The 27367-nt window shown below is 46.0% G+C and overlaps 1 protein-coding gene, 1 long non-coding RNA gene and 1 pseudogene across 2 annotated transcripts; 1 reads left to right on the top strand and 2 right to left on the bottom strand.

Moving 5' to 3' along the window:
- Positions 1 to 1654: 1654 nt before the first annotated feature.
- LOC125089283 (SIGLEC family-like protein 1) lies at positions 1655 to 16301 on the bottom strand (annotated as a pseudogene).
- Positions 16302 to 16427: 126 nt separating this feature from the next.
- On the top strand, positions 16428 to 22500 carry LOC125089286 (uncharacterized). The gene is made up of 3 exons (XR_007123911.1): positions 16428 to 16568; positions 19226 to 19392; positions 22037 to 22500. It is a non-coding gene; the product is annotated as an uncharacterized LOC125089286 (long non-coding RNA).
- SIGLECL1 (SIGLEC family like 1) lies at positions 18719 to 23540 on the bottom strand. Its single transcript, XM_047711406.1, has 5 exons — positions 23418 to 23540; positions 21693 to 21974; positions 21466 to 21571; positions 20194 to 20350; positions 18719 to 19125 (listed from the first exon to the last, which is right to left on the bottom strand). Exons 1-5 carry the CDS (start codon positions 23440 to 23442, stop codon positions 19111 to 19113), a joined length of 585 nt encoding a protein of 194 aa, XP_047567362.1. The 5' UTR covers positions 23443 to 23540; the 3' UTR covers positions 18719 to 19110.
- Between the last annotated feature and the right edge of the window lie 3827 nt (positions 23541 to 27367).

Here is a 27367-nt window from a genome sequence, read left to right as displayed (position 1 = left end):
CTTTCTGAATGTCAGCTTCCTTGTGGGAAAAGCTGGGGACCAGCTCCTGTCTCATAAAGTTGAGGTATGACCTTGGGGAGGTTTCTCCCCCTTCCCACCCCACTGCCCCCGGAGGGAGGTTTCTTAAGCTCTCTGGGCCTCAGTTTCCTCCTCTGTAAAATGCGCTTGACCACCAGACCTGTTGCCCAGTGCTTGCTGGGCTCTGTGCATGAAGAAGGCCTGAGGGCTCGGAGGGCACTGGGTGCTGGCCAGTGCCATCGTCATGGTTGTGCTGTCATCTCCTGAAGGAATGAGGGAGGGCTATTTATAAAGTCCACCTCCCCCATGATCTCCTCCTCAGGTGGAGTGAGGAAATAGCAAGATTTGCCCAATGACATGAGTGATGTCATATCACAATCAGAGACCAGAGGTTTGTCCTGGAGAGTGAGTAGTCACCTCAGGCTAGATGGGGACAGAAGCATCCTCCTCTGATGAATGAAGGTTCTCAGCAGCTTGGGCATCCATCTCTGAACCTCAGTGGGTCCCCCACTCACAGTCCCCTCCCCCCAAGGCACCTGTGACTGGGAGGGACCCATGCTGGTGTCCCTGCAGGGCTCAGCATGAGTGTGGCACTTGGGGGCCCTGGAAAACGTGTATTAGATGAGGAACAGAGGGAGTGGGTGAGAGAGGGGTGGCAACGGAGGCAGAGAGTGACGAGGAGGGTGGGTGTGAACCAGAGACCCCGCAGGGCAGCTGCTCCTTGGTCAAAGATCCACTTTTCCAACCTCATCTTCATTTGTGGAGCTGCTGCTGGCTCCCTGCCACCCACCCATGGGGACAGCATGTTTTTTTCCTGAGCTAGGTATCCCTGGGTCCGTAACTGGCAGGCTGCTGGGCCTCCGAAGCTGAGCTCGAGGGTGCTGTCCCTGCCCTGTGTGTCCTTCAGGCAGCAGTCCCTCTTGCTTCTGAGAGCCGGCTGGATGATAATTGAGACCCAAGAGCAGGGGAGCTTCCTCTGGCCAGCCTGGGGTGCCCTGACTGGCTCATTCCTTCCTGCTGTTGCCCCCTGCTTGTGCTGCCCTCGCTGGAGAACCCCAGGTCCCCCGCTTTCCGTCCTGTGGCTTCTCAGCTCCCAGCATGTCTGCCCAGATCAGGGGGCAATGCTCCAGCTCCCAGTTCTCCCTGTCATGCTCTCTCTTCCCAGTACTGCCCCCTGCCCCTCCCTGATGCCCCCTGTCTGCAGCCTTGACCCTGTAGGCCGCAACCAGACCCGGGAAGGCCTTGTGGGCAGGACATGAACCTCACTCACCGGTGTCCCCAACCCAAGGCCTGCCACATGGGGACGCCACAGCTGTTTGTGGCAACACCTATGAATGAATTCCTGGAATGTCCTTCTCCGTCTAAATAATTCTTCCTCATCCTTCCAGACCCAGCCTCTGCCCAGGGTCTGGGGATTCTGTTTCCATTGCAAGTCATTTGTATTCTGAATGACAATACCTTTGGGCAGGAGGTGTGTTTTAGAGAAAGGTTCTCCTCCATGTCTATGGTTCTGATGAGACTTGCAAATGATAGGTCCACATATGGCTTTTCGGGGGCCCGTGCTGCATTTTAAAAACAGTTACTAACAGTTTGAATCCAGAAATTTCACACTGGAATCTAGATGTCTGGATTCTTCTGAAAACAAATAAATAGATAAATAGATAAAAGAGAAACCAGAAGACCCAGCAGATTTCATTCCTGCTGGGGGAGGGGACAGGTAAGAGTCGGATCTGAGTTTTCTGCTGCCCCCTTCAGGTGGGACACCTGCTCTCAGGACCACTGGTTCCCATATGGACCAGGGGCACTCATTTTGTTACCTGCCCGGCCCCTGTGGGCTTTTGAGTTTGCAGCCTCCGCACCATAGTCTTATAAGGTCAGGAAAAAATTTCCAGGGGACAGGGACAACTGCTCCAGGGAGCAAGGGTCCTGGGTTGGGGGAAGGGTGTCCTGGGCTGTGCAGTCTATATTGTGTGGCCTGAGGCACTGTGAGACTCTGTTTCCCTATTTGCAACGTGGGGGTGTGGAGGACGGGGCTGTGATCTCCAGTGTCCCTGCAGAGAGACCTCTGGGCTTCTTTAGTGTTTCAGGCGCTTACCTTCCACGGGTCTCAGTTTCACTCTGCAGAGTGCGGAGGCTAGCTTCACTTGGCAGTGCCTGAAGCTGCAGGAGGGTCACTGTTACTCTGGGTCACAGTGCCCGTGTGGACAATAGCGTTAGCCCATCTACTAGTGCTGTCTCCCCCCAGGGTCCCGTGTATGTCACCTGTGGTCCTGCACGTTGGAAGGCCTCCCCAGACCAATTGCTCAAGGGCAGAGAGCAGGAAGGTCCTTGGTTGGGGAGGGGACTGACAAACAGGTCTGGCTCATGGGAGTCCTTGTGGGGTGAATGCATGAGCTCCTGGTGCTGGCTTCTGGTATTAGAGTCTCTGGATGGAGATACTGCTCCTGCTCTGTAGGTCTGGGAAGTCTGACCGGGCTGGTGGATCTAGGCATCTGAGAGCCACGCGTCTGTCTTGATCCATCTGGAGCTTCCTTGCCTGTGGTCAGTCCTCGCTTAAGAGCCCTAGACTGTGGGAGAACAAGATCCCTGGCATTCTTCTGCCTTGGCCAAGCCCTTCTCCTCTCTGGGTCCCCCCCAATGGAGGGCTATGACTAACTCCTTGATGCCTGTGTCACCGGCTGAACCGTGCCCTCCCCTTGTAAGCCCCTTCCCCCTACAATTCATATGTTGAAGCCCTAACCCGAAGTACCCTCGCACTGACTTTATTTGGAGACAGGGCCTTTAAAGAGATGATTAAATTAAACTTGAGGCCATTAGCATGGGCCCTAATTCGTTATGACCTGTGGTCCTCACATAAAGAGATCAGGACTCAGACACGTGCACAGGGAAGGCCACGTGAGGACACGGAGAAGTTGCCGTCTATAAGCCGTGGGACGATCGCAAGGAACCAGCCCTGCGGACACCTTGATCTTGGTTTTCTGGCCTCCAGATCTGTGAAAATGCCCGCTAAGTTCCTGAGTCTGGGGCACTTTGTTATGGCAGCCTTGAGCAGACTAATAATAATAAGGCCCACGCCCTAGTATTTTCTGTTCACGTCCCGAAGGGCAGCAGCCACTTATGGCCAAGTCTGCCTTCCCACCTGGGGCAGGGGGCGGGGCCCAGAGCCCCTCAGGCTCTTCACCATCCACAGCAAAGGGACTCTGCTGCTGGAAGGGGACTCAGCTTGAGGCACCAGACAGACACGTCGGGTAAGGCCCAGTCCTGCCAGTGGCCACGTGTCAGAATGAGTCCGAGACATTGCTGGCAGTGCACAACCTCTGGCTCTGACCCTGAAGGGTTGGATTTGCAAGTCTAGGGGTCCCGGACAATCTTTGTTTCTAAAGAGTGTTCCCTGGTGGTGTCAACAGGCAGTGGGTGAGTTCAGGCAGCATGTGGAGGTAAGCTGGCCTCAGCTGGGCAGCAGTCTGTCTGGTGTCTGTCCCAGCCCAGGGACTTACCTCCAACTGATGCTCAGTGCTTTTGGCTTCAGACTTCACAGCTGTTTCTGGCTCTTCCAGCAACTCTGGTATCTGGATAAGTGGGGGCCTCTTTAGCCTTGGAAATGTGTCTGTCCTCCCACCATTGAAGCATCTTCATTCTAAAGTAATGAGCCCTGTGGTTAATACTGTGCTCCGTCTCCCGTCCCCTCCTTGTTCCCAGAAGGAGCCCTAGGCTGGGGGTCAGAAGACCCTTTCCCTCCATTTGCTAGTTCTGTGACCAGCAACTCCCTCTCCTCCTCTAACAGGCATACAATACCTACTCTGTTGGCCTGGATCTTCTTCCTAGCTTCTTTTCCAGCCTCCTGCCCCAGAGCTGACCTGCACCTTCCCTGCTCCCAGCCATCCCATGGCTCCCCAGCACCCCCCATGACAAAGTCCCAGCCCTCCCCAACCAGTCCCTTCACGGTGGTGCCTTTCCTCAGCTTCTCTCCCAGACCTGTGATGTCTCAATATGTATATGATTTTTTTCTAGACTAATTTTTTACACCTTTTTTCTTTCAATATTTCCACTGTATCTGTGCATATTGGTACATTGACAGCCTCCTTAGTCTTTTTCCACAGTTGCATGGTGCTCTGTTGTGTAGATGTATCATTGGTTACATAACTGGTTCCCTTCCTTTCTTGCCCTGGCAACTGCAACTGCCCTGCTCGTTGGTCCCCCTGCTTTGCTCAGTCTGGCTCTTCCCCGGGAGTGGGAATGCACATGGGATTTTGTTTGTATTCAGCTGTGATGAAGCTAACAGATTGGGGAATGGCTGCCATTGAATAGATAGTTTGTTATTCAAAGTTCCCAAGAGTTGGGGCATCTGGGTGACTCAGTTGGTTAAGCATCTGCCTTTGGCTCCGATCATGATCCCAGGGCCCTGGGATCAAGCCCTGTGTTGGGCTCCCTGCTTAGCAGGGAGTCTGCTTCTTCCTCTCCTTCTGTCTCTCCTCTTGCTTGTGTGTGCTCTCTCTCCCCCTGACAAATAAGTAAATAAAATCTTTAAAAAAAAATCTCCAAGTTCCCAAGAGGGGCACACCATGCCACACAGGGCCACACAGGGAAGCTCCAGGGTTGGTCAGGGAAGTAGAAGGGGGAAGCACATGTGGGAGCTTTTATTATGGTTTCTATGGGACTCGAATGGCACAGTAGGCAAGTTTAGGACTGGCCCTGGACATTAGTCGAGGATGGTCCTGTGACTGAAGCAGGGACAATCAGAGGCTTCTCTGGACTGATATATCCTCAAGAGGAAGACAAGTCCTGTCTCAGCTAGAGTTGCTGAGATAGGATACAATCATGTGCCTGCTCCTGGCCATCTTGCCACTAGGTGGAGAGAGCCTCCAGGGGTCAAGTACACACAGAAGGAAGCAGAGCAAAGGCACGGGGACAGCAGACTCTTAATAATGTCATTTGCATACCTAGATCCAGTCATGTCTGAAGTATAGATACTCCCCATTATGGGCTGAATTGTGTCTTCCTCATCCCACCCAATTCATTCCAACACCCAGTACCTCAGAATGTAACTGTTGTTGAAGAAAGGACCTTTAAAAAGGTAATTAAGGTAAAATGAGGTTATATGGATGGACCCTAATCCATGTGACTGTACTTGGATAGGACCTTCAATGAGGTGATTAAGTTAAATTGAGGGTTTTAGGTGAGTCCTAATCCAGTATGACTTGTGTCCTTGTAAGAAGAGGGACAGGTGCCTGGGTGGCTTAGTCAGTAAGTGGCAGACTCTGGATTTTGGCGGAGGTCATGATCTCAGGGTTGTGGGATGGAGCTCTGCACTGGGCTCTGTACTCAGCACAGTCTGCTTGTCCTTCTCCCTCAAGTCCTCCCCCCAATTCATTCTCTCATTGCCCTGTCTCTAAAATAATAAAAACCCGGGGTGCCTGGGTAGCTCAGTGGGTTAAAGCTTCTGCCTTGGGCTCAGGTCGTGATCCCAGGGTCCTGAGATCAAGTCCTGCATCGGGCTCTCTGCTCAGCGGGGAGCCTGCTTCCTCCCCTCTCTCTCTCTGCCTGCCTCTCTGCCTACTTGTGATCTGTCAAATACATAAATAAAATCTTTAAAAAATATTAAAATAAATAAAAAAGGAGAAGAGGGACAGAGACCAGGTGTGTGTGCGCACAGGAATGATCATGTGAAGTGGTAAGAGGGTGGCCATGCGCAAGCCAAGGAGTCTTAAGAGAAAGCAATCCTGCTGACACTTGGATCTTGGGCTTCCAGCCTCCAGAACTATGAGAAAATAAATCTCTGTTGTTGAAGTCTTAGACTTAACAGATGGTCAATATGTTCCTGTAGCAGATTATGTACAGATGGCTGCAAATTTCTGGCACTCCTCCCATGGAGAAATGGGGTCTATTTTCCCTTCCCCTTGAATCTGTGACTTGTTCTGAGAGAATATGATGGAAATGACATTCTATCAATTCCAGACCTAACCTTAAAAGAACTGGCAACTTTGCCTTGGAAGGGACCATGACAGATGAGGCTCTAACACTGCATGGAAAGCAAGAGGGGCCCAGGTGAGCCCCATCCTCTGGCTGTCCACAGCAAAATGCCAGGCATGTGAGTGAAGGCATCTTGGACCCTCTGCCCTAGCCCAGCAGCTAGCTAAATACCACCAAGTGACCTCAGTGGATACCATAGGAAGCTGAAGAATCATTCAGTTGGGCCCTACTCAAATTCCTGATCCGTGAAATTGTGCGATATACTAAAATGACCATTGTTTAAAGTCACCAAGTTTAGGGGACTATAATATAGCAACAAATAGCCATAACTGTTTCCTTTTTCCTTGAGCTTGCTGAATTCAGCTCTTATTACTCACAGCTGGAAGAGTCCTAACTAATGTGACTTATCTCCTTTAACCATTATCCTTCATGCATTATTCCTCCAAACTTTTCCACCTATGACAGTTTAAATCCCAATACTCTATGCTGTGCCTCATTCTGTCCTATTTAGCTTCCTTATGCTCTCTTTCAGTCTTTGGTTTCTGTTCCTTGACCTCACAGATGGAGGCTTCAGATCTAAGATACCACATTCTCTAGCACCTTGGTTTCTCTTCCTTTTTTCCCTGCCTCACTGGGAACAATGGCTACCCACTCGAAGTGCTCTTTCCCCCAGCTTTCATATCTCTCTGGTGTTCCACCCCATCATCCTTCCATGGCATCCTGCCTGCAAATTCCCAAATCTAGATCAATTCCACCCTTCACTCTTTCTCTTCCAATGACCACTAGTGGGAGGAACCATCACACAGCAATGACATTGTTGCCGCTAATATTGAACAATCTCCAGTCACCATTGGACCTTTGCTGCTGGTCACCAATTATTTCCTTGTCTTCATGTGGATCCACTCATTCTTCTCAGTGGCTATTCCAATCACCTCATCACCATCACCACTTTTCTTGATCCCTTCCCCTCACCCCTGCTCCCACCCACATCTTTCAGCAGATGGCTTCACCATCCTCCTTCACTGTGAAAAAAAAAAAAGCCCATGGGTAGGAGGGCCTCACCCCACCCACCAGAATCATAAATGCTACCTAAAGTGAACAAGAAAAATATAGAACATCTGCCATTGGATTTTGGGAATATTTCTGAGAATAAGGATAACTGACTGCTTTAGACAGTGCCATTTCAATGGCGTGGTGCTGGTGAGCAGATTGTAGGGGACTGACGAATGTAAGGGTGATGAGAATCAGGCAGTGGGAGTAAGCTCTTCTCTCAAAAAAAATTGGATGGTACATAGAGGGTGTTTGTGGGGCTGAGGTTGGAGAGATTTGGGCACGTTTATACCCTTCAGAGAAAGAACTGGTGAAGAAAGAATGACTGAAAATTTAGGAGACAGAAGAGATGATTAATGGAGTGTGGAGGAGATGGATTCCCAGGCAAAGGAGGTGAGGCTAACCTTGGACAGGAAGAGGGATGCCTCTTTCTCTGAAAAAGGCAAGAAGTAAATCACCAGTGCCAGTAGCAATAATTCTGTAGGTGTTGGGGAGTTGCTTTTTTCCTGTGAAGTAGGTAAAACTTGTTGCTGAGTGAGGGGAAGGAGATAAGAGAAGAAGGGAAAGAAAGAAAACATCTGTAATACTGATAAGGCGTCATATAGGGAAAGGCTCTCGGGGGGGGTGTGTGTGGAAGGATTTCTTTTCTTTTCTTTTTTTTTTAGATTTATTTATTTTAGAGAGAGAGTGGGGAGGAGGGACAGAGGGAGAGGGAAGGAAGCAGACTCCCCATTCAGCAAGGAGCTGATGTGGGGCTTGATCCCTGGATCCTGAGATCATGACCTGAGCTGAAATCAAGAGTCAGACACTTAATTGACTGAACCACCCAGGTGTCCTGTGTGGGAGGATTTCTAGGCAGTATGGATGCCACCCTCCCCTACAAGGATGGAGATTCTGAAGGGTGGGGTCCCCTTAGTATCTCCCTTGTATGGACCTTTAACCTAGCACTTGCTTACTTGTCTATATCCTTAGAAAATGCAGGACATAGGGCAAAAGGACAAACAGAGGAAAAAAGAAAATCTGAGAAATATTAAATGAGAAGCCCACAGTGAAAGGAAATGATGGAGGTAACAGACACGAGAGCACAGATGAAAGAGGCAAAGCAGATGTACCTAACAACAAACAAACAAAACAGATACCCACACTTAGTCACATCAGAGTAGAACCATTAGCACTAATACTATCCAAAAGCCCAGATGGCTGTGGGGGCCCTGAAAAGGCACCCAGCCCAGTGCCAGGGAAGGTTTCCTGGAACACATGGTGGAAAGGCTGTGAGCTGAGCCCTTAATGATGAGTAAATGTCAGCCTGGTGAGACAGGGGAGCAGGGATGGGAGGAGAAGTGCAGAGAAGGGCACTGGGCAGAAATCACAATACAACTAGAAAAGATGATATTGATTTAAAGCCTATGTATCTGAAAAAAAGAAAAAGCCTATGTATCTGTTGAAAACAGTCTTCATCAAGTGTAGAATACACATTTCTTTAAGCCTGTGTGGAATGTTTATAAAAACTACCACAAAGAAAATAAAGAATTGAAATAATTCATAGTATTAAATCCACTTATTGGATTTAAGCTAGAAATAAAGAAAACAGGATCATTAGAATACATTGGTATGTCTAAGAAAAACTCTCCTGGGTTAAAAATCAAAATGGAAATTAGAACTATTTTAACCAAGTGATACTAAAATACTTTATACCAAAGTTTGTGAGATGCAACTAAAGTCGTGCTTAGAGGGAAATTGATAGCCTTACACTCACATATTGGGAGAAGAAGAAAGGCTAAATTAAATGATATAAGAGACCATGTGAAGGGGGCAAAGAAGAACAGATTGGAAGGATTATAATGAAGGAAATAAAGAACGTAAATAAATGTAGTAGGTGTTGGAAAAGGCTTGATGATGAATTTTAACCTGATACTCACATGAGGAGGACAAGGAAGAAGAAGAACAGTGCGGAGATGATGGATCCATACACGATGCCCTGGGTCAGCCCTTTCACGTACACACTGGAACCTGAATGCTTATCTGGAATCAGAGGGAAGTGAGAGTGGTAGTTTTTTTTCCTCCTAAGGCTGTGCAGTCTGAGCTACCACTCTTTCCTCTGGCCCTGCGCCCATCCTCATTTTGATCCCCCGGTGTTGTTGTTCTAGCCCAGTCAGTAGAGCCCTGTGTACCGACCTGGTAGGAGGAAGAAACGTGAAGCATGGATTCCATGTTGGTTCTTCCCCTCACAGCGGAGATTCATGAGTAAATCTGGCTCCCCAGTGAGGCTAATGGTGCTGTTGTTCCAGGCAACCAATTACCGTGGAAGTCACCTTGAAGATGCTATTTGTGTTGTTGATACTCACAGGAACACCTTCCAGCAACCACTGCACAGAGGGTGTGGGGAGCCCATGGAAGGAACAGCTACACTGCAGAGTCTTCTCCAAGGAACAAGAGGAATTAAGCAGCCTTGTGGGTGCTATGGGGAGAGAGGGTCAGCTGTCACCAAGGCATCCTGACTTCCTTTCTCCACTTTCTCCTTTTCCTTATTCCTATTCTTATTCCTGATTCCCAAGGAGCTTCAGAAAAATTTTCTGGAAGCCCAGAGAAGCTGGACTTCTCAGACCAGTTTCCCTTCATCCTCTTCCTCACCTGTGTCTGATTCTTGTTCAGCTCTTACCTCTGGTCTTTCAGCTGCTGAAACCTGGTAAAGATGTGACAGCTTGCCAGACTCCTCCCACCCAACCCTGCCCCAGGACTCGGGAATTTCTCCTGAGCCCACCACTTCTCCCAGACTCTGGATCTTCCTTTGCCCACCAGCACTCACAGATCACTTGGAATGCAACCTCAGCACTTCCAGAGAACATAGCTGGGGAGAAGTTCAAATGACATCTGAGGGTGGTGTTATAATCCTGAGGCTTCAGGGTGAGGTACAGCAGTAGGAGGAGGAGTTGCTGGAGCCATCTGTGCTGGTGAACATGGTGGGCCAATTCCAGGAAAGGAAAGGGGCTTTGTTTTCTTTTCGGTGCCTTTAATGGTACAAGTCAAGATCATAGGATCCCCAGCCACGAGAATCTCTAGGATGTGGAGCTCTGGTTTCTGGGTCTGCCCTGAAGGGAAAGACAGATTGGACTGAAACGAGGGATCCTCATGGATACTTCAATGACCCACAGTGTCTCCAGGTTACAAAGCATTTTCTCACCCATAAGTTCACCTGGTACCCCCTCCCCACTCTGATAACCTCATGGAACCTGATACTGTTACTGTTGGATATATTTTCACATGGATATTTCCCTTCTCTGCACTATCTAGGTGAGCAAACTGAGGAGACTTCCTTAAGGAGGCAGAGCTTGAACCTGAATCCTGGACTCTCAAGCCTAAGGGTGAGAGAATTTTCTGAGATCTACATTGCCTCTGATTCCTTACCCGTCCCCCAGCCCAGACCTCCTAGGGTCAGTTCCTACAGTGCATCTTCCCTCCCAATCCAACCCTCCCCTCAGGCTCTGCCCCTTTCCAGCAGATCTGTGATTGCTTCCCTGTCCACCTCTTACTTGCTGGATGGTGTGGGGCAAGTCACTTTCCCCCTCTTTTTATTTCTGTTTGGAAAAATAAAGTTATCAATTGTACCATATCATTGTATTATTGCAAAAATGAAATACCTAGGATTTTATAAAGCTTTATGAAGTAAAAACCACACAATTACCAGAACATCTTCTTGGAGTTCCTTCTTTACAAACCACCCATTTGAATGAGATTGTCATCTGATATGGAGAGTTTTATATCCTCCTATAGGAAGGACTCTTGTGTTCTAGATCTGCACAGAATAAGTATGTCATGGTGTCCCTTTTAAGTACATTGTGGATCAGCAGGGTACAGTCTTGTTCGTCAAGATTTCAAATAGTGTGGAATCTGCCCTTGGTGTTATTATCTATGGTAGCACTGGGTTGATTTATAGCTACACAGGACCTGATATTTTTATTGAGCCAGTAGGCCATGGGCACAGAATTGCTTGGGGATTCCTTGGGAAGTTCAAATATTCAAAGGATTACACATCTTCTACTTGTATCTTCTTGAATTCCACCAAAACAGGAGAAAGTAACCCTGTGGGGAGGGATTTAAGTTGAAAAACTGACTAACCTAGTGTCCTCTAGTATCCCACTTGTGCATTAAAGGATTAAGCTTACCCTAGAAAGGTTTGACCCTTTCCCAGCTCTAGGGAGGTAACCTCTAAGCCCTTGGAATGTCCTCCTGATAAGAGTGTCTATTACCTAGGGCCATGGGTCATGCCGGATAGTCTATATGAACAAAGTGATTTATGGAGGGGACCTTGGGCCATATGTGGTATCAGTTTGACCTCTGGAGGAGCTAGAGACTAAGGTCAGCCATGCCTATGGGACCAGGCCCCCAGTAAAAACCCTGGACACTAAAGCTGAGTGAGATTCCCTGCCTGGCAACACTGGGCATATTGCCAAACATTATTGCTAGGAGAAATAAATACTGTATACACAACTCTACTGGGAGAAGACAACTGAAAGCTTATGCCTAGTCTCTCCTAAATCCTGCCCTTCATGCCTCTTCCCTCTGCTGATTTTAATCCCCATTTGTTTGCTGTAATAAATTGCAACTGAGAATATAACTGTTCTGCTAAGTTCTGTGAGTCTTTCTTGTGAATCATTGAACCTGAGGGTGGTCTTGTGGACTCCTAAGTGTACCACCACAATTTAGCCCACTGGGTTTTTCTGTTGTTCTTAGTGTTGGTAGTAATTTTATCTTGCGAAGTCGGCCATGTAGCTCCATTTCTGAATCTCAGTTTCTCAATCAGAAAAATGGGCACAATACTAAGAGATATTAACTAACGATGTACATAGTTCTCTATAATAATTGTAGACTGTAACTTAGCTGTTGGCTCTCACTGAACAAGTATTCTATTCCCTGCTTTCTTCATTTCCCAGGTGACAGGTCCCTTATGTATAAAATGGAGGGAGGCCGAGGCCACTTCTAGTAATGCCATCCTAAAATTACGGTTGTATTACTGACCTGTATAATTGTCTATAGATTTTCCAACACCTTCATAGAAATCAGTTTAAGCCATCCTAATAATGGTTTTTTATAGTCCCTTAGGTGAGAAACTGGGGCTCAGAAAGGTTAAGGGCCTGCTTCAGGTTACAGAGAAAGGAGTAACAGCATCAACTAGAACCTGGTTTTCCACATGTTAAGTCCAGTATTCCAAAACATCACCACAAGGGATCTCAACACTCTTGGTTCTGGAACACCATGCTATTTCTCTTCTCTAAGACGTGACTTAATAATACCCACCATACAGATGATGGTGTTGAGAAAGCAGATATGTATACATTTATCATTGAGTTCTGGAGTGGCATGGGCATGGCATTAAAATGGAATTAAGAGTCAGAGGAGTTGGGCATTCCAATAGCGAAATTTCTAATGACTTGTGGCAAGTTACTGAATCTCCCAAAGCCTGTTTCCTCATCTGTGAAATGAGGACAATAATTCCTCAGGGAGCTTTGGGTAGATGAAATGGGACACACTGTGAGTCACAGAATATGCACATGGAAGATGTCTATTATTTATTATTTATCAAGTACTTAATTCTCTATGTCTTCACCTTACTCAGCCCTGTCTTCCACTCCCCACCCATACCCACCTCACCCCTACTCTTTTTTCACTTCCTCAGACACCTCCAACCCTGATTCTCATTCTATTTACCCAACCATAACAGTGGCAATGACATAAGCACCAACAGGATCTCAGGGACAAGAAAGGGCCAGGACCTATCCGGTTGCTAACTCAGGCCTCATCCATATGTTGTGGAGGGCAGGATTTGGAATGGATGAAGAGAGAATCAGCAGTAAGAGGATTGGGGTAGAGGTTGAGGTAAATTCATAGCCTACTAGGGGCTTTTGTCTCTTCAACCACTCTTAAATTCTGTTTACCTTGAGAATTAGGAGCTTCGTGGGAACATATGCTAAGGAATTTCAAGGATAGAGCAGTGTTTCCGAGACTTTCTCTGGAGCCCCAGTACCATGTCTTTCTTCTTTCTCCTCTAGTCATCACCCCCAGGTCCTTCCCTCTTTGAAGGACCTCAACTGCCAGACTGAGAAGCTTGACCTCTCTCCCAAGTCGATGGGGGAAGTCATGAAAATCACTTTCAAAGGTTTTGAACCATGGGGAACATATTTGGGTGTCATAAAGATCACTATGGATCTGCATCAAGGAGAAAGAAATAGTTCAAGAGGAAGAAATAGTGGCCATGTGGGTGGAGAGGACAGAATATATTTAAGTAGTATTTAAGCAATAGAAGACATTTCTAGGTCAACAGGATAAATTCCAAACTCCTTTGCCTTGCATTTGAGGCTGTCCATGATTTTGCTCAAAAAGTTGCCCTATCTCCACTGCATCTTTCCCTAGCCTCTGCTATTCTTTGCCTGTCAAAGAGAGAAGTACCTTTCCACATATAGTTTATACATTCCTGTCTCTGTATGTTTACTTGGGGCACTCTTCTTTTCACTACATTCTTCTGCAACTCTCCCCTCTGCCCACATTCAATCCTAGCCCTCTTTCTAAGTCCAGGTCAAATGAACTTCCATCAGGTAGTCTTCCATGATCTCCACAACCAGAAAGAAGCCTCCATTCCTAGACTCACTTCAACATCCCTATCCATTCATCTCTTTTAGGGCAATGTCTCAGACAAACTCTGAGAAATGCCTACCTGATAACCACCCTCCTGTGTATACTTATAATTTCAAATTTGTTCAGATGATCAACCCCCAGTTAAAAACAAAACAAAACAAACAAACAAACAACAAAAAACTTTATTTCTCTGCCTCCTCTACATCCAGGAATGGCTCTATGATTGTTGTGGCCAATACAAGTACAAGTACAAGAAAAATATCTTGTGTGGATAAAAGCCTATTCAGCATTTACCCTACTTTCTTTACCATTACAACTGAGCTCTGAAGGTCTGTTTTTTGCATATATTGCTAGCTAATGGAATTCCAGACCCTGGTTTTAAAAAAATAAGTTTTCATAATGAAAGGAAACAAGTCTTAGAAAGAATTGAAAAAGATGTTCACTTCCCCTGAAGCTATAAATCAAAAGATATTGTTTTGTGTTATAAAAGGACTCAAGGAATCTGATTTGATATTGTAGAAAACTGAGAATGTTTATAAGAATATAATTTATGTTCTCCTTTGCAATATACAGTTTTGTATGAATATTCATGAGTGTTGCTGACTTGTTCTGTTCTCTGTTGATACAAATCCGCCCTTGGAAGAACAATTTAAATAAAGTGGTCTTATGAGACTCTAAAGACATTAGAAATTATTCCATGACTTATGAAAATGATATCCAAATAAAATAGAATTCTGACCAGTTGTCTTATTTGATAATTTCTTGCTCTGATAACAATAATATTGTAACTGACATGTCTGTTTTCTTAAATTGTACACCCATCTGTAGGACTGTACTCTTCTTTTCTCCCACATGTGCAATGCAAATAAAAACTTTGGACTCTGCTAGATTTATTATTAAGCAAATATTCTGAGAGACTTGTCTACTTAGAATACCAACCATGAGGCTACCTGCCAAAGACTTTTGAGATTTCTATTTTTCTGATATCAGCACTACTTTCTCTTTGCTGCTTTCTTCTTTTTCAAAACCCGTCCCTTCTTGCTCCTTCTCCTCCTCTTTCCCTGGAATATGGATGTGATGCTGGAGGTGGAGCAGCCATTTGACAACCATGAGATAACCATAAAGATCCAAGCCACAGACTAAGGATACCGTAAACAACAATATAGTGGTCCTGGTTCCCTGACAGCTTTGTGGAGCTGCTACATTCACCTTGTACAGCCTACAAATATGCTTCCTCTTCATTCGGTTGTTGCTCTACTTGGGAAACTGGTCAAATATCCTACAGGGGAACTATCCAAGAGTGAGATTCTTGAGGAAAGATCCTACATCAAATAGATCTTTGTGTCCTCCAGGGTCTTAAAAAGGTTCTTGTCTGAAAAAAAATGTATAAGCACATATCTTGATGATTTTCCAACTATTAGTTTCCAGTTTAATTCCACTGGGGTCAGAAAACATACTTTATATTATTACAATTCATTTAAGTTTGTTGAGACTTTATAGCTCAGAATATGGTCTAAGTGTTCCAGGAGCTATTGAGTACAATGTGTATTCTATATTGTTGGATGGGATAGTCTATAAATGTCACTTAAGTCAATTTGGCTGATGGTATTTTTTTAAGATTTCATCTATTTATTTGACAGAGAGAGAGAGAGAGCACAAGCACAGGGGATGGCAGGCAGAGGGAGAAGGAGAAGCAGGCTCCCTGCTGAGCAAGGAGCCCAACCTAGGGCTCAATCTCAGGACCCTGGGATCACAACCTGAGCTGAAGGCAGATGCTTAACCAACTGAGCCAACTGAGTCAAACAACTGAGCCACCCCAGTTGCTGGTATTCTATATCCATACCATTTTTTTTCATCTGCTTGCTCAGTTACTGAGAGGGGAGAGTTGATTAGCCTAGTTCTCCTTTCAGTTAGATTAGGTCTTTTTTTTATTTTTGAAATTAAAAAATTTAATTAGAAACTAATTCTCAGAATCTAATTGAATATAGTGATTTATTTACAACCTCAAATCAAAGATTAAGGAGAACTCTGGGGTGATTCCAGATAAGGCTTTGCCAGTAACTTGCTGGAAAATTTAGACAAGTGCTGTTCCCTCTCTGGTTTCCCCCCATTTTCCCCATCTGTAAAAGGAGCAGGTGTTATTGCCCATGTGTAATGGTCCTTCTGACTTCAAAATTATGATCTCTTCCAAGTCTCTTTCCCTTCTCCAGGGCTTGGTGCAGCCATGGGTTGTCTCCACAAGAAACCTCTTTCCTCTTCCCGCTAAATAATCATTTCCCTTTCCAGACTTACCGTCGTCTTGGGTGCCCACAGCTCCAGCCTGGACTGTCCTCAGCACGTCTCCACTCTGCTATTTCCGTGACAACTCAATGTCCTCCTTGAGTTTGGTTAAGGGCATCACGGGGACTTAGCCAAACTCACCATTGGCTGACTTACTACTTACAGGAACTTACTTTCCAGAGGGAGGAATTGATTGGCTGATTTAATGGCTTCCTACAACCCAGATCAACTGACAAGTGCAATAAGCATGTGTACAACTACTGAGTGACTCACTGGGAAGGGACTAAGGTACAGGAAACCTAACTGATTAGCTCACTCATAACAAGTTCATTAGGTGGCATGTGAGTCCCCAACCTCACCAACGTCCCAAGGGGCTGAGGTCATGTGGGGATGTTGCTCCCCCAAAGCCCCGCCCCTCAGGCATACCAGTAAGCACGCGCGAATCTCTCCAGAGCCAATCAGGGCCTGAGGATGCGTGTGGGGGCTGCTGGGACAGGGAGAAACCGTGAAGTAGAACCGTTGGTCTCCTGTGCTTGAGGGAGCTTGGAGTTATTGGTGTTTCGTTTATCTTGAGCCAGAGGTTCGAGACCCCTGCCGGCCCTAGAGACGTGGGGCAATCTGTAAGGAACACTCCTCCCTCAAGCCAGTACTTATGGGCAAGCAGGTGATGGGATGGATTGAAAGCCATCTACCAAGGAACAAAATACCAAGTGCTTGACCCTCAGGGCCCATCAGAAGGCATCTTGGTACCCCTTTTCCTTCCTGCAAGTAGGGTCTCCTTCACCAACAAACCGAGACACCTGAGGAAGACCCAGTTCTCCATTCTCTGTCAAAACTTATCACAGGGGGCGCCTGGGTGGCTCAGTGGTTAAGCCTCTGCCTTGGGCTCAGGTCACGGTCTCAGGGTCCTGGGATCGAGCCCCACATCAGGCTCTCTGCTGGGCGGGGAGCCTGCTTCTCCCTCTCTCTCTGCCTGCCTCTCTGCCTACTTGTGATCTCTGTCAAATAAAATATATATTTTTTAAACCTATCCCTGACCTATTCCCAACCCAGTTCCCATCCTCTCTCCCGTTTCTCTTCTAGATGGCTTCTCCACTCCTTAGGAGCCCGCTTTCTGAAATTACAAAGCACACAAGGAAATAACCCTCTCTCCCTGAGGATAAAAAAACTTAAACTTCTCACCAGAGCCTTTGAAGCCCTGAAAGGTCTGGCACCTCAGGATCTCACCCTTCCATCTGGGCTCGGGTGCATAGATTCCCTTTCTGGGCTCTTGGATTCACTAAACTTCTCCTATCCTAGAGCCTAGAATCTGCTGACCCCCTAATAATCCTTTCGGCCTCAGCACAAATGTCACTTTCTCAGAGAGGACTTCTCTAATTCTCTAATCCAAACTAGGTTCCTCTCCTGGTCCCTTATATTTTCTCATAGTGTTAGGTCCTTTTTCTTCCTAGCACTTGTCAATATTTTAAGCTGCAATTTTGCATTTATTTCTTCATTGTGAACCTGTGTAGACCACGAGCTTCATGGAGGCAAGGCCAGTGTCTGGCTTGTTCACCTCATTATCTGGCACAGTGTGTGCTCCTGTCTCTGTGGAATGTGTGAACCACATGCCAAAAGGGTGTCCATACATGTGAGGGCTTATATAAACATCTGCTCTTGCATACAGGATAACCATCACATTAGTGCTGGATGGAGAACCATTGGATTTACACACAAATAATGCCCCAAGGAAGCGATGTCCCTTTTTGCAGCCTCTAAAAATTGCACCAGAAGGGAATGTCATCCATTCTGAGGGGAACAGTACACAGCTATGGCCCATTCTCATGCCAGATTCTTGTTCTCATTCCTTGTATGCCTACCTTTCAGCCTGGCCAAGAAATATTCCACTGGCCTCCTAAGTGGTCTCTTTGCCTTCAGTCTTCTTCTAAGTACATCTTCAATAACTACTCCTAGAATGATCTTTCCCTATGTATCTGGCCACTACTTTTTTTTTTTAGTTTCAATGGGAGAATTTAGTGATTCATTAGTTGCATATAACCCCAGTGCTCATTACATCAGTGTCCTTAATGTCCATCACCCAATTACCATTTCTCCAACCAACCTCCCCTCCAGCAATGCTGTTCGCTAGAGTTGTCTCTTATGATTTGCATCCCTCTCAACTTCCATTTTATTTTTTCCTTCCCTTCCCCTATGTTCATCTGTTTTGTTTCTTAAATTCCACATATGAATGAAATCATATGGTATTTGTCTTTCTCTGATTGACTTCTTTCACTTAGTATAGTACCCTCTAGTTCCATCCACATCATTGCAAATCCGGCCACTACTTTGCTTCAAACCTTGCAAAAGCTTATAATCCACCCATCCACCCCTCCATTCATTCACTCAATTATCCAACAAACATTTTTGAGAGTCTGTTATATTTTAAGAACCATTCTGGGTGCTGCTGGTACAAGCAGAAAACAAGACAAGATCCCTGTTCTTGTGGAACTTACATTCTAAGGGAGTCAGGATTAAGATCCTACCAGATAAAGCTCCAATGCCTTATCTTAGCATTCAGGGACCTCAGGAACTCAGCCTCCATCTAAGCTCTAGTACATAGACTCCCTCTAGGCCCTTGGACTCACTTTGTGTCTTTTCTCCACCTCTACCTCTGGACATCACCTTTCACTCACTCTCCACCCATGTATCTCTCAGGGCAGTGGTGAAAGGTCTTATCCAAAGACATATAGCCACTAAGCCCTGAAGTTGGTATTCAATCTATGTATGATGGGTCTAAAGCCTGAGCATACAGTAGGTTCTGGGCATACAGTAGGGGCTCAAAAGCTACTTTTCAGTGGACCATGGTCTCACATTAATTTTCCCTTCCTTTGACACCATCCCAGGCCAGAGCATATTTCTTCTAGTTAACCTGAACAGCAAATCATAGAGTTTGCTGTCAAATGTTCTAAGACCAGGTCCCAAAGTGACCCTATTCAATGGAGAACCAGTGTGAGGGAAAGGTGGGGCTTTAGGGATCTTTGGGATTGTCATAGACTCCAGGGTTTCTGGGGCTGCTGAGAATTCTGTAGACTGTGATAATTCCATGGACAGTGGGGACTCCAGGTAGGCATGTAGTCTTCACAGGTGTCATCAGTTCCAGTTTATTTTGCTTTTTCTGGAAGTTTAGGGTAAGGGATGCTACAGAGCAGGGCAAAGAAAGAAGGATGTTGGAACAGGTCTAGAGGTGAGGTATCCAAATCTTAAAAAGGAAATTTCCTGTCTCTCTCTTTGAGCACAGAATTACAGTAATGTGGAGCAAGCACTGGCTTTACCTTTTCTCAGAATCTCATGGCTGGAGTCTGCAACCCTGTCTTCTCCTGCTGGTCCTCCAGGTGCATTCCCAGCACCAGGAGCCCACCCAGTGTTCCTCAGACTCCTCTGGGAGGTTCTGCCTGACTTCCCCAGGTACGGTTAGTCCCTCCTTCCTCTGGGCAACCATAACCCCCATCTCAGCCCTGTTACTGTAAGGCTGCCTTCCTACTAGCCCGATTGTTCTCTGAGGGCAGGGTCCAGGTCTCACCCATTTCCAAGACTCCAGCATTGCCCAACATGGAGGTTAGGAGATACTGCAGGACATTTTGTTGGAATTTAAGATGCATGGGTTATCCACAAAGGAACATGAGTTCCTAGTGCAGAGTGTAAGGAGGGCAGCAGGGCATTTCTGATCCCAAAGACTTATAAATGGTAAATAACAGTGAGGCCTGTCTCTTCCAAGCCCTGCTGAGGATATGGGGTCCAAGGTAAATGAAAGAGAACCTTGGCTTTGAGAGTACCTTGGCTTTAGGAGTACCTTGGTTTTGGGCTGGTCTTCAAGCACTTCTGGCTAACTTGGGTCTATGGCATCTACAGACTGTGTTGACCACAGCCTGCCAAACACTCAAAAGAGACCAAAGCCTTTGGCTTCTACTCTGATGCCACAACCACTGTTGGCTCTTTTGACCCCCTTCTCAATATGGATTCAGTGTGAAGGTGTGTGTGTGTGTGTGTGTGTGTGTACATTGCTGATTCTAATTAGTCTCTATTTCTTTTAGTTTTCATCCTTCTTCCTTTCATCATCTATAAGATGATCTGGTAGCACATTCTGGTATTCTAGATGCCCTGTAGGATTGAGGATGATCGTTCCTTTAAACACTGTATGTGCCTCTCTTTGTGAGTCTTATTGCCATCCTTCTGACAGACTAGATTCCAGACACAATGGATACCCACCAATATTTGGTTCTCTGAAGATGGGCTGATTGTGGATTTTCCTGGCTCTTTAGGCTTCAGAGGCATCTTGGCTTCTTGGCTTGGTCTGACTGTAGGGTTGTTTTCTGCTTTGATTGCTGCAACTTCCTTTGTCAGCTTCATTCTGATATATTTCATTCTAAGAAAGTGACACCGCACCCCCCCCCCCCCCGGTTAGTTCTGGCTTTCTGCCCCGCAATGGGCTCCAGTCTTGACCAGAAGTTCTGGTTTAGAGCCTCAGTGACACCACTGGTTTGTTATGTTATCGAGGGCAAGCCATACAGCTTCTCTGGGAATTGGTTTTATCCCCTGTAAGATGGGGAGACCTTATTTATCAGGCTGTGGGGCTCAGATGAGGTCAGCTATGAAAGGGCTTTGCAAACTGTAAAGGACTGTTATTGGTCTTTAAGTCCAGCTGATTATACTTTAAAAATAGCTCCCCAATTTGCCCTGCTGCTTTGCGCCTCTCCCTTATCACCCCTTATAGTCAGTCAGTCCCAAGTCCCATCTCTTTGACTGCCCTTCATCACTTGCCTGGCTCAAACCTGGCTCTCTGCTGTGTAGTCTATGGCAACAACTTCTGGCCTGGCTTCATGCCTCTGTGCCTCTGCTCTTTGGTTTCTGTGCAGACACCTTCCCCTAGGAGCTTTCCTTCCCACTTTAGCACTGTTCCATGGCTCTCAACTGAGGATTGAGTCCAAGACACTTGGACTGGCCAGAGGCCCCCCTGCCAAACTCCCTGGTCTGACCTCTGGCAACTCTGCCCTTCTCATTCTGGGCTTCTAGCCAATACATTTAGCCAACTTTCAAGAGTCTTTATGAACTAACATCAAGAAGCCTTTTCAACTTCATTTTTAGCCATTTCCAATCACTCTCAATGTACCTGACATTGCACAAAGACACTGGCAATTCCTCAAATGTGTCTCTGGGATACACATATACTACTTTCCACCAAATAAATGAGTACTCAACCCCCCTAGGCCCACTTCAGACAGTACCCTGGGGATTCCACTGCCTTCTCCAGGGCTGCCACTTCCTGCTTTACTTTCTCCTTTATGAAACTTGCTGGAAACCTCTGTCTCTGGGACCTGTATGTGGCTCAACATTGCCCTGATGGCCCTGGACTGTGGTGGCCATTTTGTTGCCCTCTTCCCTTCCCAGACTCTAAGCATCTTGGGAGCAAGGGTCCTGTCTTTCCCTTTCCATGGCAGTCTTGCAGGGCCTGCCAGGTAGAATTTTATCCCTGGTACTCACATGAGTGGGGAGAAGCAGAGGAACATCAATGCAGTTGCAATGGCTCCATAGACAATGCCCTGGATCAGCCCATTAATGAAGGTCTTGCTGGATGAAGGACTCTTTCCTGGAAAAAGAGAGCTTGTGAGAAAGGCTTCTCTCCTGAGGCCTTGGAATTGGAGTCAAAGTTCTTCTTCCTCCCCATTTCACTCTTCCTCACACAGTCACTGGGCCCCCTCTATCCTCACTTGGTATCAGTAGGATGCTCAAAGCATGGATTCCATTTTGGTTCTTCCCCTTACAGAGAAGCTTCATGCTCTTTTTTGGCTTCTCCACCAAGCTGATGGTGCTGTTGGCCCAGGGGGCAATTATGGTGGAAGTCACCTGGAGGTCGCCATCTGTGTTGTTCTCATCCACAAGAGAACCTTCCATCCACCACTGCACAGAGGGTGTGGGGATCCCATGGAAGGAACAGCTGCACTGCAGAGTCCTCTCCACGGAGCAAGAGGAATAGAGTAGCCTGGTGGGGGCTGTGGGGAGGGAGGGTCAGCAGTTAGCAAGGCATCCTTGCTTCCTTTCTCCACTTCTCCAGGACCCAGCCTTCTCCTTATTTGTGATTCCCAAGGAACTTTGGAAAGACCTTCTGGAAGCCCAGAGGAGTCAGGCTTCACAGACCAGTTCCTCTTCATCCTCTTCCTCACCTGGCCTGAAAGTGAACACTGGACTTGACTAATGGCAAGGGAAATTTCTGAGGATCTGCTCTGCTGACTCCTTACCTGTCCCCTACCACCAGCCCCAGGCTAGACTTCCCTGCCTCAGCTCCTACTTTCCTCTTCCTTCCATCCTTCAAGCTCTGCTCCTTCCTAGCTCCACCTGTGATCAATTTCTCCTGTCTGGATGCTGGTGGCCAAGTCACTTCCCCTCTCTTTGTTCTTTCCCAGTTTGGAAAATAGGGGTATTTGCTGAACCTGTATCCTGCTATCATGGATATAAAAATGAATGCCCTAAGGTTGACAGTCTTACTAGCTGAATATATGGTAAAGTGTTATCCACTCAATAAACAGAACACCTGGGGCACCTGGGTGGCTCGGTGGGTTAAGGCCTCTGCCTTCAGCTCGGGTCATGATCCCGGGGTTCTGGGATCGAGCCCCGCGTCGGGCTCTTTGCTCAGCGGGGAGCTTGCTTCCTCCAATCTCTCTCTCTGCCTGCCTCTCTGCCTACTTGTGATCTCTGTCACATAAATAAATAAAAATCTTTAAAAAAAAATAAACAGAACACCTTTCTAGACTTTTTTCTTCCCAGCCCCAGGTTGCCTTTGATTGAGCATTCATCCTAAGCAGAGATTGCTTTGGCATTTTCTGGGTAAGAACATTTGAGCCTGCCTCACTCTATGTAGAACAGGTAGGATATATTGTCCACTTGGTGATTTTGTCAGTTAATAAGAAACGGTCACACTCTACAAGGTCTCCAATTAGGAATCAGTTCTTAGTGTTTCCACATGCTTTTCCACTGGAGTTGTTTGAGGTTACTAGAAGAAAGGGCTAATTTTCTCTTAAACAGTAGCCCTTGATTTGAACTTTTTATCTGGGTCACTTGGGGGGATGAAGAATTTGCAGGGACTCCCCCACTGCTGTCCTCTGGATTATTTTTACATCAGGGAAAGCATGCCTGTGGACAGTGGCCAGCAGATATGGGCAACCTGACTAACCCTGGGCCTTCTAGTTCCTAATGCTCTCATCTCTTCAACCACCCTGGCTGAGTGTCCACCCTCACTCCCAACTCTGCTCTCTGGCCCAATCTGCTATTCACCCCAGCCGCTCCCAGCCCTGCCAGGACCCAGTGCACAGATATCTGGTCCGTATTGGTTATTTGGTACCCTACACCCTTCTGTCCTCTCTTCTCATACCCCTGCAGCCCAGCCCGCCCCAGTCCTGGAGCCTCAGGTACCTCCAGAACTCACTTGTCCCACTCACCCAGCTGTGGCAGGGGTTCTGCCATTTGCAGCAGCAGTGGTCCTCAGGAAGAAGAGGGGCTAGGGCCTTCGCCACAACTGGCTCTCACATCAGAGCTGTGTGGTTCAGAAGATGAGAAGATGAGTAACTGAAAGAGGATGTGGGGATGGGAGAGCAGAAAGTATTCTTAGCAAGCCACAGGGTTTAATCTCTGGTCATCCCGGAAGCCTGTTCGCCCTCAGAAGCAGCAATCACATGGGATGAGACGTTCAAGAGCATCAAGGGACAGGCAGCTCCCCTACGACCTCTGTGAGGCCCCAATGCCACGTGTCCTTCTCTCTCCTCTGGTCTTTCCCTCCTAGTCCTAGCCCACTTGGGAGGAGCTCATTTACAGAGTCTTTGGGTTCTGTCTCAAAGCTAATAGGGATTCATGAAAGGGCTGTGTACCTCAGAAGGGCAGGGCCAATCTGGGTGTTTGGAATAACCCACTGGGGACCCAGGAGAAATGGCCTAGACTGGAGCAACTCCGGCCAGGTGGCCAGGGAGGAGCCTGGAATGCTGGTTGGGAAAGAATGACATGCTGGAGTTACTGTGTGGGTTGTGAGGGATGGAGAGGGTGGAAAAGCCTTAACAGATCCTTTGGGAAAACGAAAATGAACAGGAATTCCTACTGCTGATAAGAAAAGGTCCAATTATCATATGGTTTCACTTATTTGTGGAACATAACAAATAGCGTGGAGGACATGGGGAGTTAGGAGAAGGGAGTTGGGGGAAATTGGAAAGGGAGGTGAACCATGAGAGACTATGGACTCTGAAAAACAATCTGAAGGGTCTAAAGAGGTGGGGGGGTGGGAGGTTGGGGGAACCAGGTGGTGGGTATTAGAGAGGGCACGGATTGCATGGAGCACTGGGTGTGGTACAAAAACAATGAATACTGTTATGTTGAAAATAAATTTAAAAAGTGATTAAAATAAAAAAAAATTAAAAAAAATAAATTAATTAAAAAAAAAAAAGAAAAAGTCCAAACTTCTTTGTTTTGTAAATGAGGTTCTCTACAATTTGCCTCACCCTTGCTTTCTGTCTCCCTGGGCCTTTCCCAACATTTTCCATGCCAAAGGGAAAATGCTGCCTTCTCCAATGTTCACCCTCATCATTCTTTTCCAATCATTCAGGGATTTCTCCCTTCCACAGCTTTTCCTCTTGCAACTCCGCTCCATCCACATTCATATCCTACTTCAATTTCAGAGCTGAGTTCAGTGCCATCTCCTGCATGCAGCCTTTCCTGATCTCCCCACCCAGTTAGAAGTGGGTAAATCTCTCCCCTTTGAGAATTACTAAGTTGTTTCGTTTGTTGTTTTTTTGAGGAAAGAATCCGCTTTCTCCACCTACTAGAGTTACTTGTTTTTTTGCAGCCAGACAACATCTACCTACTCTGCTCTCCGTTCCTAACAAATCCAACTTTGTTTAGGGGTGCAATGTTGAAAGCGAAAGCACCACTTTGTCTAGACTCCTTTGTAGTTAAGATGGGGCATGTGACATTGTTTTAGTGGAAGTGAGCTGGGGATTCCTGGGAAAGTTTTCATTTCCTGATATTCTCATTTCCTTCTTCCTTGTCACTTCCTTCTCCTTCTTCCCTGAAATATGGGTATGATACTAGAGGTCGAGCAGCCATTTGGCAGCCATGAGGTAAGCACAAGGATGAATGCCACTCATGAAGGACATTCTTGCAGAACAATTTGGGGAGCGTGGTCCCTGACAGCCTTGTGGAACTGCTGCACTAGCTCCTCACAGCCTATCTCTGTCCATCTCCTTACATGAGAAAGACAAACTCTCATTTGGTCAGGTCACTTTTGTTGGGAAACTAACAAAGTGTCTTAGAAGAGAATCTACCTGAGTCTCAGCTCTTTAAGGCAAGGCCCTACATCAAACAGACCTTTGTGACCTCAGAAGAGCTTAGAAAATGACCTTTGATAGTCACTGATAAAATGTTCAAATGTCAGTCTCACTTTTTATGAAACAATCCTCACCTCCCCCCACTTTTTTGGCAAAGCATTGATTTAAGAGCAAGAGCCCAGGATTTGAACACCAATTATGTAAGCTATGTCACTGATTCACTGGAGGACCACAGACGAATCCATTCTCTCTCTGGGCCATGAGTCCCTCATTTCTGCATTAATTCCTGGAAAAGGCAGGATGAGGGGATGTGTCCCCAGTCTATAAGACTTTGGGGCAGACACTGCTGGCTTCTGACTCAACAGGTATTCCAGCACCATTGTCCCTGTTGCCTCCACTATAGAGACTGAAGATAATAAATATTAAAGTTCCCAGGTTCCCTTACATGTATATCCTGGTAGTCAGGTGACACGGATCTGGTCAAAGAAAAAACCTTCCCAACCATACTGATATTTTATTGTTCAGAAAGGTCATTTAAACCTAGAAGGGAAAAAGAAAGCAAAACCCTAAAACTGAACACAAACAAGATCTAGTAAACAAATGAAAACAATGATAACAGAACAATTCTGGAAGAATATCTATTTCAAGTAACCTTTGAACATAGACCTCTGGCTGTACGGTTTTAAGGGAGACAAAGAAAGCTATCAGTATTGGCATTGTAATTTTGAAACCACTTATGTTTTAAAGATTTTCATAGTAATGAAAAAGAAAAATAATATAAAATACAATAATTTAAGAGAAGAAAGTAAAGTTTAAATTTAATTAGCAATATTGGTACAAACTCTTGGTTTTAAAAAACACATTCTAGGGGCGCCTTGGTGGCTCAGTGGGTTAAAGCCTCTGCCTTCGGCTCAAGTCCTGATCTCAGGGTCCTGGGATTGAATCCTTCATTGGGCTCTCTGCTCAGCAGGGAGCCTGCTTCCCACCCCTGCCCTCCACTCGCCTCTCTGCCTACTTGTGATCTCTGTCAAATAAATAAATAATCTTTTTTTAAAAAGTATTGTTTCTTTAAAAAAAAAAAAAGAAAAAAAACAAATTCTAGTTCCATAGTCTGTTCATTGAAATAGCCTAGAAGCGATGACACATCCATAGTGTTAAACATCCCTAGCACCTATATCTTGGTTTCTAAATAATATCCATAATGATAACCTGCATAAACCAACTTTTTTTCAAAAGCTGATTATTAAGTTTTTAAGAATACTGCAAGCCAGTTGTCAAACACAGCCATTATTATAATTTAAATTATATAAACTCACAAATTATATTAAAACAAAGGCAGTAATTACTTGAAACTACTGCCTAATTTTTCTAGCACATCTCACTGTTATCTGTGTTCTTGAGGTTATTTACATCTATTGTATTTGTATGATGGAAATACTACATAATGGTGTGTTATTGGATCTCTTCCTAACTTCATATCATGAGTTGGTAGCCTGAAATTGTCTATGGTCAAAGTGTCTACACAGTGGAAGTTGGCAATGCTACAATTCAGGGCTTCTTTTTCCCTTTGGAGATCTGGTTATCAAATATTTACTAGCATACCATTGCTAATATTTCTCACTCAAAGGAAACCATTCATCTTGCAACAGCCTTCCATAAACCAAACAGCTCTTTGTTAGTCATTCGAGAGCTATTCACTCTATCACCCTAGTGGCAATAGGATCTGGCAGCTCCTCAGGTAGCAAAAAAACGGGTGGGGGGAGACCACCTGCTCGTGAATGTGTTGAGTACCTCCTCATATCCCCTTGGTAGCATGTTCCTCTATAAACCATTTCCATTTTATTACTGAACTCCTCTGGGCATGGCCTTCCTAATTAGCATGTTTATCCAACATTACCGAAGATAATTATGAGTGTTTTAGGTTTCAGGATTATTTTACTTCCTTTAGTCTTATGGGCAGGTTCAATCAAAGTCCAATAGCAGCTCGTTGTCTCTCAAATGGAAATTTTCTGATTTAAAAAAAAAACCAGGAGTGGCCACTGGGTGGTGCTCACTGGCTTTTGTCTGCATAAGGACTC

The sequence above is a fragment of the Lutra lutra genome, chromosome 17 (assembly GCF_902655055.1).
Source record: "Lutra lutra chromosome 17, mLutLut1.2, whole genome shotgun sequence".
Lineage (NCBI taxonomy): Eukaryota > Metazoa > Chordata > Mammalia > Carnivora > Mustelidae > Lutra > Lutra lutra.
The sequence above is the reverse complement of the archived record's forward strand: the minus strand, read 5'-3'. Positions and strand labels throughout refer to the sequence as shown.

Coding starts and splice junctions, on each gene's coding strand:
- SIGLECL1 (XM_047711406.1), bottom strand. CDS start 23,442: ATGGCAGAACCCCTGCCACAGCTGG. Junction 21,975..23,417: donor AGAACCCCTGCCACAGCTGG/GTGAGTGGGACA, acceptor CCCTCCCCACAG/CCCCCACCAGGCTACTCTAT. Junction 20,351..21,465: donor CTCTGCTTCTCCCCACTCAT/GTGAGTACCAGG, acceptor TCACTTTCTTAG/AATGAAATATATCAGAATGA.